This window comes from Accipiter gentilis, chromosome 1, assembly GCF_929443795.1.
Source record: "Accipiter gentilis chromosome 1, bAccGen1.1, whole genome shotgun sequence".
Taxonomy (NCBI): domain Eukaryota; kingdom Metazoa; phylum Chordata; class Aves; order Accipitriformes; family Accipitridae; genus Astur; species Astur gentilis.
The window spans coordinates 15,671,147-15,688,281 of record NC_064880.1 but is presented as its reverse complement, the minus strand read 5'-3'; the positions used below and the strand labels follow the sequence as shown (position 1 = coordinate 15,688,281).

Below are 17,135 nucleotides of genomic sequence, written 5' to 3'. Positions count from 1 at the left end.
TGAGAAGGATCAGCCATTAGTCCATGTGCTAATAGAATGGTTGAGATGTAAAAAAATTACTTGAGAAGAATGGATGGCAGAGAAGTAGAAACTGGGATAATCTTGCACAGAGTTCCTACAATTTACAATCTGTGAGCAACCCATTGCTTTCTCTGTATTAGATAAATCTTTCAGTGAAGTCACAGGTTGTATTGCAGAGGTAGCAGAGAAAAACTGAAACCCATATCTTCTGCTAGTTCTCCTCTGGTCTCTCACAGTAACAGCCTTTTGTGTCACAGACACCTTCTCACTGAGACTGTGCCATAAATGAACACCACCAGCCTACTTTCCTCCCATGTAACTTTACTAGCTTCAGGATCCTAATATGGAATAATCACTCCCCTGTTCTTAAACATGCAGCTGTTTGCTAGCACATAATATATGAAAAATAGGGTGATAAAAGCCTCGTCTTTGCCTTCTTTCTAGTAAGGAAGAGCAAATACCAGGCAATTACAAAACAGAGTATCTGCTCAGGTGAACTTCTCAATTCAGACATTTGTAATAAGAAAACATGGCAATTTATTAATTTGATTCCATTTGTGCCTCTGCTGCTATGGAAAGCTGAGTACTTTGAGGCTTAGAATCTACCATATGCTATAAAATGATTTACTCTGCTGCTTTTATATTTGTACAGGATGCTCCCCCTGAGAAACACAATGGTTTCTCATTTACAAGGCAGTCCTGCTGGCATCAGTGAAAGAAAAGAAGAAAAAGCATAAATATGAAATGAATCTAATGTTGCAACAAAATGGGATGCAGTGTTCAAGTGACCTAATTAATGGCCAGTGCAGGCTGGGAGGTCTGGAATACTTTAATAACCTTAAAAATTTAGCCTTAGCTATTTAAATACTATGCTTGGTCAGGAGTTATCTGCGCTATTTCTATTCAACTATTTACCGAGGACATTTTGGAAGAAAGGAAAGATTATGTCTGTTGATTTTCACTGGAAACTGGTGTCTGACTCTCCTTTTGGCTTACCAAAAATCAGCGTATGCATGCACAGGCACACACACTCTGCATGAAACCCTGGATCCCTGCTCAGTGACAATACCCATCCTCACTGTGATAGGGCAGGTTTGCTACTTCAAGTGCTACTTCAGTGCTACTTCAAGAATTTCCAGCTGTTGCTGTACAGGACACACAAGGCTGGTGGTGGGGACCTACGGAGGTGCAGAAGGCTCTAAATCCCTCCTTAGGAAGACCTGCTAAAGGCATGCTGGCTTTGTAGGACTGTACTTGCCCACAAAATCAGTTGAAAACTTCTTGATTACTGTCATAGCCATCTGATTAAGCCCCAAATGTAGTGACATTTTTATGTCTTACTACAATTAAGTAATAGTTAAATAATTCTATCATTGGGCATATGCGTGTAAAATTTCCTAGATGGAATCTGAAACCTTTCTTCCATGAAAAATGAATAGTGCTAAAAAAGACATCTGCTCTTCTCTAAGTCAGGCAAAAATTCTGCTTGGACTCCTTTAGAAGTAAAATCATCACCAATAAAAGCATTTTCTTTCTATCTTTTGTGCTACAAGCTCTTTTTTCCCACCTTAGAACTCAATTCTACAATCCAGAGCACGGCTCTTTTGCAACAGAATCAGTGAATCATGCCAATATTTGTGTTACGATGGGAGTAAGTTACTGGAATGTATTTTGTTATGTAGATTTTCTGGGAGGAGGGAGAGATGGAAATAGTTTAGTTTTGGAAACCATTTAAATTGCATGCAAAACCGGACCAAACAGGTGAGATATCACATTTTAGAAACCCAAAGAGTTAAGCTAAGGATGACATTGTCAATTATAGATACATTAATTTTCGTTTCAGTTTAAAAATATACAAATAAAGGACAAATAGCCCAGGCTGCCCTTTTTTTTTTTTTTTTTTTTTTTTTTTTGGAAAAAAAAAATAAAAAAGGGGGAAAGCAAACCGATCACACACAACCGACAGTTACAAATCAGCTCCTCTGTGGTAGAAGTTCATATGTACACATTTACTCAGCAGTAAATGCAATTCCTCTTTTGTTGTACTTCATTGTACTTCATTCCCTTGGTAGTTTGAGCTACTGAAGAACAGCTAACGTTATAACTAGCTTTGATACAGCAACTCATTTTAGGCTGTGAAAGCTATGGTCTCAGCTCAGGAATGCATTTTAATTCTCAAAGCTCACATTTTAGTATGCTTCTGTTCAGGGCTGTTCTTAATCAGCTACCAGGGTGCGTTCCTAGATTGCCCATGCAAACGTTCACCACCTCTGACACTGTTAACGTTCTCAATTGCAGTTAACGCCAAATGTTGTTTCTAAGCCCATACTCTGAATACATAAACATGGATGCTCTTCAGAACAAAGACTTTATTTTCCTGAAGACATTGGTCTTACAATCATAGTATTCAAAATGGCTATCACTCAGTTTCTCCTTCTGCATTTGTAAGAAACCACATATACTATTAAAAAAGTTTATGCTGTTCCTTAGCAAGGAAAGAATAGGGGAAAAAAGAAGTAAAAAAATTACCCAATGCGCTTTTTGCTGATAAATACTTTTGTGTGCAGACAACAGACACTGGGCTAAGTCTCAGCTGGTATAAATTAGTGTTACTCCATCAACCTCAATTTCCTTTCCTAAGCTCACAATATTGCTATTTTAAAAAAGTGTGTATGTGCAGAGAAGTGACAGGAAATATTCCCATGAAAATATTCCCATGGACCCTGGTGGGAAGTCTCCTGTGGAACCAGCATTTTAACGATGTTTTAAGCAACTATGTAAGAGGGAAGGACACAAGGCCATAGTGTGTTTTAGGTGGAACTGGCCTTTGAGCCTCGCACAGCCTAGGGCTAGGCTTCTTTCTCGTTCTCCTAAAAAGAGTATCCTTCTCCACTCTACTTTAAGAATTTCCTTGGACTTCTTGCTTTGTGGAGATGGAGAAGAGCATATAAACGGGTGTAAACCATAGCTAGCATTTAACATTTCTCCCTGTTTGTTCCCACAAAGGTCATGTTCTTGGCATTCAGAGACTGTCACTTTTGTCACCCCCAACACATCGCTAGCTAGGAGACCGCAGACTAATTTCTACCTCCGGGGCCACCACTGCTTAGCCAAAAGTTGCTAACAACAAAGTCATCAGAGCTGTCTTGCAGCAGCCGTCATGCTGAGCAGGGGACAGGACCTAGCCACAAGGAGGGGCAGCTCAGCAAGCAACCGGCACCTTGCGAGAAGATGGAGAGTGAGCCAGAGACTTGTACATTCCTACCCACACACAGAAACTAGCCCTCCTTCCCCTCCTCTTGCTTCCCCTTGTGGCTTTAGTCAGGTGATCTAGCCATCAGCAAGACAAAGATAATTGAAATTAAGGGCCTCATCAGGCCATGGTGAAAGCACCCAAGTAGATGTCTGTAGCATGCCTATAAACTGATCAACTTGAGTACAATGCTTGAAAAAAGTCCAAACTCTCTAGGGGCTGCCTCCAAGTTTTCTGGAACAATTCATCTCTACAGAAAAAAATTAGCGCAATGTTAAACATTGGCCATATTGGTTGAGACCCAGTACAGCCACTTGCGTCCTTAAAGCAGGATGCTGGTACAGGTAAGAAAATTCCCACCTCTACCTATTCTGTGCCTAATGGTGAAGTTGTGACCAGGAGTCACACCAAAAGGCATTCAGGGGCTTCAAAACATTCAGCAAGAACAAAATACTTAAAAGTATTTGGAAAGAGACTCAGGAAAACTTAACCCCAATGTGATGCAAAATAAACCAATGAATAAACCAAAACCTCCAAAGCATAAACTCAGTCATCCTCAGGAATATCCTTTCCATGTGTGACATGGGAGAGAAGGAAATTAATACATTTTTCAGGGCTAGACTAAGACTTAACTTTAAGCTGAGTAATCATTTGTATACTCTTCCCTGGTGTCTTTATAGTCCCAGGAGAAAGGACTTTGCTGCAGACCCTCTACAGGCTGGTGCTCATGACCCTCACTTCCATGCTGAGCTTCACAGGTGAGAGTGACCCTGGGATGTGAGGTGAGATTTCTTACTGGTCCCAGCTGAATTTGGAGCTCTCTGTCGCTGCCTGTCCTTGCTGTGTCCTCGCTGAACAGCTAAACGAAGACAGTGGATCAAACATCCCCTTAAACATTCACCGAGGGAGATTTAGACATATTTGCCCAGAGGAGGCACTAGTTGAATTTAAAGTGCTGTTTTAAGCTAATTTTGTTGAGAAAGTAAAGTGGTTGTGTGAACTTTGCTATTTTAAGCCCAGGCAAAGTCAGTCAGGGTGTAAATAAAAGAACTGTCCACATGGGGTTTGCACTGGTTTAACTTCAGTTGGTAGAAAAATCAACACAAGGACAACCATTCCAGCCTCTTTGGGTAGACAAGGTTAAGGACTTACCCTTCTTGTCATAGCATTAAGCAGCTTAGAAAAAGCTTTAGATTTCCTCAGAAGTACACTATTGACAAGAGTAAACCCAATTTTAATAAATAACTGAATAATAAACCCAGAAGTTGAGTGGAATTTGGGAAGATCGTCCACAACGTGATCTCTGAAACATGCTGGCTGTCATAACTGTATCAGCCTACTGTTATTCCCCTAAGGAAAGGCTGACTGAAATCATCACCCAGCTGGTTAATAAGGCAGGCATGCTGCTGTAGAGTGAAGAGCGTATATTTTTGGGGGAATGAAGTCGGTGGTTGAACTCCTACTATCAACTAAGCACTCCATTTAACAGACCAAGCATACAACAGGTACCTGCAAATAGCAAAGTCCTGAAATCAGTCTTTCCACTGACTTCTACAAATGTAAATTCAGGCCTAAAGCAGATAATCACTAACTTCAATGTCTTTAAAATCATCCATTACATTTTAAATGTTGATTTTAGTCTCCAGGGTATCTACAAAGATAGTAATTACTTACTAGAGCTGTATGAACATTTTGGCAATACATATTAAATACATTTAGAATGCCTCTATAGGCTTAAATTGTTGATGGAAAAGTACTCTAAAAATTTTTGGTCGTTTTTTTCACCAAAAAATAGCCCATATTAGAAATGCTGAATAGATTTTATTTCAGCTTGTATTTTAGGTTTCTAGAAATGACCTTTCAGAACTTTTACGTAATTAATTTCCAAATGAAGCCATTTGACTCCACTCAACAATGAAAAGCAAAATGGAAAAGAAAGAGGAAATGTTCTTTCAACTTTTCATTTATCTACAATCTAACTTTTTGGTATTCTTAGATATGTGGTAATTTTTACTCAAAATGGAAAACACGTAATTTTTATATTTTCTGATAGTAAGAAATATGAAATATTTCAAGTACCAATCATCTAAAGACAACTTTTAAAAATTAAAAGACGTTCAGTTTTAGAAGAGTTTCCAAAACATTAATTTTGAAAGAAATTATAACAATTTTTGGACAGCTACCATTTAGTATTTAGCACTACAGATAAGCCTACAACCCTGCAGTCTGAGACATTATGTTCATTATCCATAGTAATAGCTACAGAAATTTTTGAAAACAAATTCATGGAGTTTGACATTTCTTGCTTTCAACAATCTTTTTGGCAATCTTCAGTCTTTATGTATATTAACACATGCAGTGTTAGTTAACATACTAATACTAACACATGTAAATGCATATAAACATTTTTTTTTGTTGTTATAATTACTTTCATCAACACTGTTGAATTCCATTCTGCTCTAGAGATTTTTATATCTATCCCTCCCTTTTGGGGGGATATAAGATAATATTACAGGGAGTAGAAATAATGACTTCTGAAAACCTCCACCATCCTTATCTCTTATAATTATCAGTCACTATCAGAAAGGAAGGGGGGAGAATCATACATCTTATACATGGCTTAGTTCATTTTTAGGGTAACTTTGCACAGGTGACTTTGCTCTATTTTCATGTCTGCATATTTATACACACTAAAAAGTGAAATACTGACTTTAACAATAAAAATAAAAAATAAAACAAATCAGCAACACCAATGCTGTTAAATGGACAGAGTGAAGATTTTACCCCATCTTTTCTCCTCCTGCCTATCTGATATTAAGCAATCTATAAGATGGAAATGATGCAAAGTGGAAAGGAAGGAAGAAAAACAGATGGAAAAAAACCAGCAAGAGATGCTCTAGGTCCAAGAGACCTCAAAAGCGGTTTCCACCCACCATGGTGACTCATGACCTGCCCGGCAGCCTCCATACTGACATTCTGCAGATAGTTGTGGCAGCGTTCCTTGTGCTCCTCCAGCGAACTGCGCTGCTTGTAGCTCCGGCCACAGTAGTTGCACTTGTGAGGCTTCCCCACTGCGGAAAGAACGAGAGCATCAGGTCAAATCCACTGCAATGCACTTTTGCTATCAAAAAAAAAAAATCACACCTTTGCAACAAACAACTCTGGCAATGGAAAGACACCTAAGAAAGGTTACTCAAGTCCCAGCCCTTTTTTCCCAGCCCCATTTTCCCACCGCACACACCTCCTCCCACCCACTGGGTACTTCGCCCCATCCGTTTTTCACTCTAACGCGTCGTATCAGCAGAAGGAAAAAGAGGCGGACTTGTTGGTCGCAAAGCAAATAAACAGATGATGAGGGGAAAACAAACCAAACAGCTGAATCACACCTCAGCGCTGCCTGTGTGTCACCAAGTCTCGTGGGAAAGAAACTTCTGAGACGTTTTGTCCATGGCATGAACAGTTGCCTTCAAAAAAAAAGAGCTGCCCCAGTGGCCTAATTCTGCTCCCAACAACTGTGGGGAAACCCATTACGTGGCCCACAGGAGTTCTTCTTTCATTGAGAAAACTTTGCCAAAACTACTAAGGGAAGGTTGGAAAATAAAAGACAACAGAAAGTAACTTTCGTAACAGCACTGTTACATGCCAGAACTGAGCTGCCACCAGTAATGCACAGGACTGGATAATATTAAAATGTATATAATATAAATATATATATATAAAATATAAAAGGCCATGTACAATGAAAATCAAGCTGGATGAACACAAGATGTTAACTCCAAATTTTAATTATTTTTTTGTTTGTTTTCACTCAGCAGCATTATGAACAAATGGCAAATGCTTCTTAATACATGCAAAACCTGGCACCAGATTCTCATAAAGTGTATCCTTTTCGTAGTATGTCATTAAGAAACCACAAGAATAGCCTAACTCAAGGCCAGAAACCTAGCCAGAAGTTTATTTTGCCAAGCCATGCTAAAAGGCTTCTAATATAATTTAAACTTGTAGAACATGAACATTTTTATTCTTTAATAACTAAAGAGCTATTAAGTCAGTACTGCAAGTCTAGTAAAAGACCATCAGCTGTGATTTTCAGAGCTGGCTGAAGGATGGGGAAGATCAAACTTCTTCCAGAGTTTTGGAAATCTTAGGTAATAATTTTAGTTTCCAGCCAAAGAAATTGAGAACATCCTCTGTTGGATAATATACAGGTTTCTATTGGGTTTGTCCCAATATTGCAAGCTTTTCATGGTCATTTACTTAAAGAAATCCAAGCTGTACTAACTGCAGCCAAAATGCACTGTCACCACTGGGATGGGAAAATGCAGGGGAACTGCAGGGAGGACACCTGTAGCCAACGAGAAGCTGGACAGAGGGCTCCTTGTGTTAGGGCTGAAGCCCTAAACACAGAAGACCCAGAGTCAGGGAAATTCTCTGGGGCGTTTTCAGGACTAGCACATACCCCAGTGTGTGCCCCACACCACCCATATGATGGAAGATGAAAAAGCCTGAGCCTCTGGTATTAGAGCTGGTCAAAAAGTTTCAAATGTTTTTGTCTCAGAAAAAAAGGATTTGATTAAATGAACACACTTGCAGAAAGTTTCTGTTTTTCTCAAAAAGTTTGTGTGTGCAGTTCAGTGACACAACCCAGTTTTCCACCAGGGAAAAAAGAAAAGCTGCTGTTAATAAGCATCCAAAGCACGGATTTATTTCTCTTTATTTAGAGATAAGGCTTATCCTCGGGAAAGTATTGTGTCTTGGACCAAACAGTTGTTGTGGTCTTTATTTTATTTTGCTCACTGGCTTACACTGTTGCCATAACCGGTGCTGGTACTGGAAGTCTCAGCAGAGGCCAAGCGTGAGGCTCATTATCATTCCCAGAGTAATTGCCCTTGATGTGAATGATCTGGATCAAGCCTCAGCTCTTAAACATAAACCAGGCATCTCATTCTGGAAGCACCTTTAGGAAAACGCACTGGTGCCTCCCTAAGATGGAAAGACTTATCATTAGAATGCTTCATCATGCATCTAGGTGGTATCAATGTCTGTCACTCTGACACCTTTATTAGAAGCTAACTTGGTATCTGATAAAAAAAAATCCAAGGCAATTGAAGGGATTAAGTTCACCAAGCTGAAGCCGGCCTGAATTAGCCCACCCGGTTTGGCTATACCAGGTTATCAAGCAACTTAGATAAACTGTAAGACACAAGGAGAAAGGGATGATTGCTTTCAGCTATTCAAGAGACAGCTACAAATCATTAAATATATTATCATTTAGCACAGAGAAACATATTCTGCTACAAGCTCACAGTACAAAAAAAAATTTTTTCAATCAAAAAAGTTTATATTACACCTCTTCAAATGGTTGCTCCCTGCATTGCAACAATTTCAGAAACTGTTCACACACAAGGCTGAGCTTTTCCAATGATATCTAGAATAGTCAGCTACCCAAATTCCATCAAGTTTCAAGTGTCATAGAGGTGATAAAAGCTAATAATAAAGGCATGATTTCTACAGGCAATATTGGATTTGAGGAATGTAACTCCCCAAGGAAAGAAATACTCCAGCAGACACGCTCCTTCCTCTGGGGAGGAGATAAGAGAATAAACAACATGTGACAAATGTTAGTTGTGTTGCCTAATACGCAACTGGAAGCTGCTCAGACACAACCATGAAGAACAAAGTTTGTGAGCTCCAGTTGAGTAGGATCAAATACAACTCCCTTGGGTTCATTTCCAAATTCTGTCCCCCCGCTCGACAGATGCAATCACATTATAGCCCCAGATGTGTAAAATCTGATTTATACTATAAAATTACACAAAGTGACTGTGACTTGGGTTGCAGCGCAATTGGTCAAGTCAGACCACAGTAGAATCAGTTCTCATAACAGCAGTTTGTGTCACCAGCAATTCTCACAACCTGTTTGGTAAGAGGTGCAGCTAGCCAAGGTAGCAATTATGCTCTGGATTTTAGAAACCTTGTCGTTGTGACAAACGTCTAGTCATTAAAATAGCTGCAAATTTCCCCTCATATTCTCAAAGTAACTAATGACAAAAAATATGTATATTTGTGGACATGAATGTTGCGAGCAGGTGCACATTTTTACATATTTCATATTACCCAACAGAAAGCTGTAAAAGTCTATTAGAGAACTAAATTCTGGTGATCTCCTCAACAGCACACTTTGTTCCACATAACAAACCACCATATGAAAACACATGACTGCCAAGAGAGATTTCAGCCTTTGTCAAATACTGTATAGTAGGTAAACATTAATAGTCAAAATGTACCCCCAAAATACGTGGCTTGCACTACTGGGCACAAGCAGTCTTGGTCTATAGGCCATTGACTTGAAGGCAAGGAGTTCAACAGTACTATAGCCTACCAAAACCCTCTCCAAGCCCCTACTAAATGCAGCTCTTTCCACCACAGAGCCATTTCCACCGTAAAGCCACTCAAGTTTGGCTCAGCTTGCTTGGTATGAAGCTGCCTTCTCCGAGATCCCCACTGAAGACCATGGTACACGGACACCACATTTGATATTGTATGTAACCACAGCTACCAATGGTAGCAGCACCCAAGCAAAGTCAGTTTGGAAATCCCTGGTTTGTGGTAATTATTCCTTTATCACGTTTTCAGGGTAAGCAATCAGATAAAAAATTACCATCACTCATTCTCATAGAAGTGACACAATACAGTGAATGCAAACAAGCCCAAAATCTTGAGAAATCTTCTATCTGTTGTTGAACTGGGAAAGACCAAGGCACTGGGCAAACCCCAGCAGCCATACCTATGAAACAGCTAACTTAGAGAACATAAAAAAAACACTTTATATTTCTTACTGAAATGTCAGAATTTCCACGCATTTAAGCTCAGATTCATAGAGATGACAATGTGGCACAGAAAACCCACAGTGGAGTCTCAGCCTCAAGTGGAAAATATTATGACAGTCACAGTGAAAAAGACATTTAAATTTGAAGTACAATTTTTACCATGAAACAGGTAAACCGCTTGTCGAAATTCATAGAGAAACAGAGTTTGCTTGTGAAATTAAAATGCTCATGTGGAGGGAGGAGGGGAAGAGGAAGAGGACATAAAAGGCAAGGTGTTTCTGAGTTAGGAATACTTTTGAGTCCTGTGGGTGAATTTTGATAGCTGAGAAGTCTGCGTGCAGTGACAATGAGATGGTGTAACTCTAAGGTCAATATTCAAGACAGAAAGCAGACTTGGGCCTAGGGAAACTTCTTTAAAGTCATAAAAAAAGGTCAGTGAAAGAGCCCGTAAGGCATTCGTACAGTATTTTGTTCTCAAAAGAGATGGGAGTGCATAGCAGAATATAAAGTAAGTCAAAGGGAAATAACAAGGCATCCCAGGTAATACCTTGCCATAAGCATATAACATGAGAAAGGCTTATAGAATGGGTTAAGAGCAACAATACACTTTGCTGAGCTAAAATCCTTCCTCCATTAAGACCAATGACAAAACATGCACCAGCTTCAGCAGTCAGGATTAACTACTCCCACATTTCCCTGTTTCGGGTACCACATTCTCCTCTGCAGCAGTGCAGATCAGAACTCCTTCCCATCCACCTGCCCACGTCCTGAGTCCCTGCAACAGCTTAACTGCTAACACAACCACCTCATACAGGAAAGGGCATTACTACAGCCGTGTGACATACGTCAGCCCAATCCAGGGACTAGAGACTTTGCACTGAGCTTTGTATCAGACTTTTATTATTTTTGCATTATTGCCCCATCAGGCCCTTAGAAGGGAAGCCAGCCAAGATTTCTGAACTAAGTGGCCACCTGACGTAGCTACTTTTGGTCTGAAGAAGTCCCTCTGATAGCAGCACACCGAGCATGACTTATTTCTGTAAAATCTGAACTCCCACTCGAACCCTAGCACCCCAGAGCTGGAGGAAACCCCAGTACTCTCTAACTGAAGCTTTTCTGAAGCAGCATTGGCTTTTGGGCTGATACTTATACCTGTCAGCGAGGTTGCAGAATTGTCTGTCACAACGATAACCAGTATTAATTCATTATGTCTTCTTTCTTCCCTAAAACGGGAAGCTGCTTGGGAGAGGGGAGCTGTTCTGCAGTTACATAGTGCCTACCTACCCCAAAGCAGCCCTTTGCCTTGAATAGCACTTAACGACAGTAAGATCAGTTTTAATGCAGAGATAGGAAATATGATTAAAGTGCTGGGTTGGGACTAGGGAGTGTAGGGTTCAACTCTTAGTTATGCTACAAATTTTGTGACTACAGGCAAGTTATTCTGATTTCCTGTGCTTCAATTATTCATACGTATGATTAAGGTAATAATTCCCTTCTTCACAGCATGTAAATGAATTCATGCACTTTGTGAGATGCACAGAGGCTAATTTGGTGAAGCTCACACAAGTAGGTAGACACAGAAAAATGCGGCCCATATCTCTACTGAGAAATTAAGGACTTAATAATACACTGTGATTTTATTAGATAAGGGAGTGAACATTAAAGAGTGGGAGGAGATATTCAGGGTGGCACAGAGTAGAGGATCAAGCAGGAATAAGAAAATCAAACCAGAAAAAAAATAGGTGGCATATGAGGCAATTTGCAGGCATGGTGTCCCTTCAGGCTGTGAAACGGTCAGCCCAAGGGAATGTCAAATGTCCCTGAGCTTAGTGATATTTAACACCACACAGGAAAAAAACCCAGAGTGTGCAATAGTCACAAAAAGGTAGATATAATAGCTACTGTGGTCCTTCCCACCTCCAGCTTCCCCCAGCTGAGGAAGCAATTGTCAGAGCCAGGGAGGTCCAAGGCAGTGCTGAGGTTTCGGCAGGAGGGCTGAGGCTGCACAGAGGCAACACACAGTCTCTCCAGTTCGCTACTGTAATTAAACAGTGCACTTTAGCTTTTCTAGAGCTGCCTAACTCAAAGCTTCACACACAAAAATATTTACATGAATAATAGACCCCTGAACAAATTAATCACAGAAAACCCTAAAGCGAGACCTAAGCCCATGCTGGCTCTGAGCAGCACGTAGCTTTGCAAAGGAAACTGCCTCCCACTCTGCTGCTGTATCTCGCTGCTGTGCTTAATGACTGTAAATGTGTTCATTGAAATTCATGGGAGCTCTTTGATTTGTTGCCTTTTTTTTTTTTGCCTGGGAGATTACACGCACACATACAAACAAATCGGTATATACCGGAGTTCAGAAATAACAGCAAGTCCCATAGCTAACCTGAGATTGTCCAAGACAACCTGCATGCAAAAGTCATGACGTGTAAATATCTAAAATAAATTCTGCTAGAGCACACAAACACACAGGCTTGTGACACACAGTGTCAAGTACCTCCACTTCTGAGCACCCAACCTGTGACATCTTAAAGCAGTCTGATTTTCAGAAAGAACCAAATCTCTAATCACATTATGAAAACTTTGCCCTTAATCTTTTAATGCTTGCCAGTCCAAGGAGAGATAGCAATACCTGGAGTACATTTCATGGGATGCCGATACATTTCTGGACCTCATGGATTTCTGATGTGTCCATTCTGCTAGCACTTTTTAGATTATGGTATTTTGGGCCAAGTATTAGGGTTCATGATGTAATGTGGTAAAGAACAGGTTTGCTAGATCATGTGGAAGAAGAGACCATACAGCTAGATCTGTGCTTAAAAAGGTTTCTGGACACTGGACACCTCAAAAGGTTCAAAACCCAAAACGTAGCATTACAATAGGAGAAGTCTACATACATGCCACTAAGCAACTAGTACTTTCTTGACTTGGAGCTTGATATAGAGCTCTTGGCTCACTTCATGACCTCGTGGCCCAATGCCTCTTAGTAAAGGTTATTATCAATTGCCTATTGATACTGTGTGGCTGTTCAACATTTTATTGATACATGTGTGGATGTTCCAACATTTTGTGAGCCTCCCAGCAAATGAGAAATGACTCATCCTGCCTTTTTTGCACAGCAGCAGTCAATGATATGTTATTTCTGTCGACAACTACCATGTACTATTACAGTAGCCCTATAGAGCTAGCAGTGAAACACCACTAGATACTCATGGTACATCAGCATGCAGTAAAACAATGGCAAAACATTGCACCTACACACCCTTTGTTTTCTAGACACACCTGCCTTTCCTATAAATATCTCCAGGGCACAAACCAGCAGCTTGACACCTGCATCTACCTACCAGTTGTTTACGGTATCGTAAAATAAGCAGCTAGCGGTGAAATACTGTACTAGTGTTCAGTCCTCCCTTGATCTTCTGTGGCAAGCACTAAAACATCAGATTATACACAAACTCCGAAGACTTCATCCATGCTACATTTTGGCTAGAACGGACCAGAAAAACACACGCATGCACATGTGGAAAACAAGTAAATACTCTAGTCAGGACAAACTTTCAAGCATCTATACCTTCTCTACATATAAAAACACAGATCAGACTAGTGTAAATCAGTATACATTAGTGCTCAGGTACAAGAGTTAAGGGGTTGGGCTCCTTATTTGTACCTTCAAGGTGGTTCTGTCTGCAGCCTTTTATTACTTTAGTAGTTTATTACTATTTCTCTTGCAGCTACTGGTGGCTCTATTATTTAAGCTGATTCATCAGATTGTGTTTATTTATTAACTGATCTGCAGGATTTTACAGATAAAACAATGTTCCAATCTGCCACAAGGGTTATAAATAAGTAGGTGGCATTTTTGTGCCAGAAGTTTAAGAAACAAACAAACAAACTCCTGTTTCATTGGCACAGTCACAAAATTACTGAAATCTCCCTAACCGTCCAAGACTCCTGCCACAGTCTCTCAGCACCCATTAGATAATTAAAACCAGAAAAGCAAGACTATTACACCCCATTTTCTTCCTTAGCAGCACAGAAGACAAACAGTTCACTTTGTAGGTTTGTATTTTTTATCTATGTATGTGTGAAAAACAAAGAAAAACACACATGTCTACGTGAAACCATGCAAATAAATTACGTAGTAAATCAAGGAAAACACAGATAAGGACATTAACATTGTATTTAGTTCTGAAAAAGATGAAATCCACAGATATTTGCTCCAATTCCGTGTCCCAAGAAACATATTGCAACAGATAGAAGATCTCCTCATATATTTCTATTGGCTTACATTTATTTCCTTCAACATAAGAGCTTCAAAGCTGGGAAATGGCACTCAACACTCATTTTTAGTTTATATTAATGGCAATGGAGCTCTCAGATCCCCCCGTATATATCTGAAAATCTCAAGTGCAAATGTTCTGCGCTTGCACTGTGAGGCCACTGAGCTGGGTGCACTGTGCATGTCCCATACCAACACGTCCCAGTCCTTCAGGCACCCCTGGCACTGGTGGGGTTCCTGGGATTTTACACTGACTCTGAAATGGTTAAATACTATTGAAAAAGGACTGTTTAAATAGCACTCTGGTGGTGAGATAAACTAACAAAACCCAGGATGTCCACAAAATAACCAGGTTTTTATCACCTGGCCAGTTTCAAAATTGCTTAAAGGCAGCCACGTTTACAGCAACTTACTTTTAAACAGAGAGAGGCCCTGCAAGGAATATGAGAGAGGTGACTTTGGAAAGGAGCCTCCTCCCTGCAATGCCTCTGCACTACCTGGATGTGGGTGGGAGCCAGCTTAAAACAGAGGTTAAACCTTAACTGTATGTACTGGCTTTGTACTTTTCACTCCACTTCAGACCTTTAACTTTATATTAAAGTCTACTTGATAAGTGGAGCGTTAATTGGTTGACTATGACAAACCTTCCAAAATATGCTCATCGGCTTCTCTTCATTTTAACCCTGCTCCTGGGACACAGTGAGTAGGAAAACCAAAAACAAGTTTAGGTCAGTCTGTTGTTCTCTGCCCTGCCCGCTCCCCATCAGTGCCACAGCTCAGCAGGAATTTAAGGAGGTGACTGGAGATGCACATGTCATTGCAAGCCAAGCTCTGACTGCAGGCAGAGAGGAACAGCTCACTCATGCAGCGCAGGGTGTGGGTACCTCAGTGGAGATCAGGAATGCTGCTGGACAAACACTCCCTTGAGAAGTGCTTTTGTTGTTTTGGGGTTTTTTTCCCCCCTTTGGGTAAAACAAGTGTAGGTGTTGGGCCAGATTCATAGACAGCATCAATTGAAGTAATACCCTGAAGTCAATTTACAGCAGCTGCTTACAGTTTATATGTGCTGCCCCTCTGCACATCTTGCAGAAGCCCTTTAGCATTACAAAGCCAACAGAATCTGAGTTATTTGAAGCAAGCAGTGGCAAACATAGTGGTATTTTATAATATATAAACAAATACTGTATTTTATACTATATAAACAAAAGGAGAGACAGAATACATGACATCTAACTTGCACTGTAGCATCAGATAGTTTTCTTCTGCATAAAATCACTGAACAAGCCCTTAACTCTAGCTCTTTTCTTCCCAGCCCGTGGCAATGAGTTCCACCGTTCCACCTACATGCTCCTGCACAAGAAAAAGCACTTCTTTTAGCACCTGGCACCTTTCAATTTAATGTCTCATATTAGGAGATAGGAAGAATGAGCTCCAGTTTCCCTTCACGTAAGTTTTCCCTTTTCTTGTCGCTGTCAGAAACAAAGTTTTGGAAACAGACTATTAACAGCAAGCTGTCATGAAGATAATAGCGACACAGAAAGAATAATATTGACAGCTCCTCTTCTTTTCCCAACCACTGAAGTTGGGAGTTTTCATTTATTTTGATCAAGGCAGCAGTGAAGGAAACCTTGCTTCTAAAAACAGGTCAGGCTGTGAAGCTAATGGGCTCCTTTGGGACATGAAAATTTTTATTCATACTTCCCTTACTGCCCAAGAACCAGTGTGGCCCATGCCTTTGTGTTACCCTCGTAAAGATATGCTGTTCAAGCATGTGGTTTTGTCCTGTCTTGCACAGATGTCAAATGAGGTCAAACAGAAAAAGAGCTGACTAACTCCTTTTACCTAGGCAGTTTTCCTATCTCCTCCTGTTGCTCTCTGCCTGACAACCTATATATTTACCACTAGCGTTACAGAGGAACTGGAAATAAGGGTGGGACTTTTCCCAAGCAGACAGTGCTGAGCCAAGCTGTGCTGCATACTTTAGAAAACCTCACATGCTAAAGGCTCCTCCGGGGTAAGGCTTTTTGGGCCAGCTCACTGCTCCCAAATGCTCTTCCCAACACCCAAAGCATTTACTCCAGCTTCGTCAAGGCAAATGAATCTGCTGCCACCAGGGCTGGACAAACACTTCCTTTTCCCACCACACTCGCCACCAACACTTGTGGTCTTCATGGCTCCACATTCAAAGTTAGCCACAGTACTTGGCAAGGGAAGTCAGGACCATTTTGTATGAAAATTCTTAGCACTGCAAAAATTAACAGTAAAGATATCTTTTAAAGGATGATAGGATCCTTTAACTCTCAGAGGTATTAATCTGGAATACTGGACAGTTTCTGCTCTTCTACATCAAGTGTCTATGTCTAACATTGAAGCTACATTAATCTTTTCTGAGTAATACAATTCAGCAATTCCTGTTAGCCTCAATATCTTTCCTTGCTGTATTTTTTTTGTAACACAAAAAATAAATAACGACAGTTCCAGAGCACTTCCTAAACCCCAGGATTTTTTAGGTTTGCTCAGTGAAGAGAATGAGAAGGGAGGGAGAGAGGAAAGATTTGGGGGTTTAGGATGTTTCTTTTTTGGTGCGATTAGTTTTGCACTACAAGCCCTGGATAGACTCTGAAACCGTTATCATGGCTGAAAGGGAGGCAGACAAAATGAAAGGAAATTAAATATGAGTGTGAAATTAAACCAAAAGGAAGAAAAAGAAAAGAAGGGAAGAAAAAGCAACTGCTTGGGCTGTAAG

At 40.4% G+C, this 17,135-nt stretch overlaps 1 protein-coding gene across 8 annotated transcripts in view; it reads right to left on the bottom strand.

Annotated features, from left to right (window-relative positions):
- The window catches only part of IKZF2 (IKAROS family zinc finger 2), a 121,440-nt gene that overhangs the window by 17,697 nt on the left and 86,608 nt on the right, over nt 1-17,135 (bottom strand). For all 8 annotated transcript variants that reach the window (XM_049800622.1, XM_049800613.1, XM_049800640.1 and 5 more), the window contains one exon: nt 6,208-6,345. In XM_049800622.1, coding sequence (XP_049656579.1) covers nt 6,208-6,345 — 138 coding nt within the window. The remainder of the gene's footprint in view (nt 1-6,207; nt 6,346-17,135) is intronic.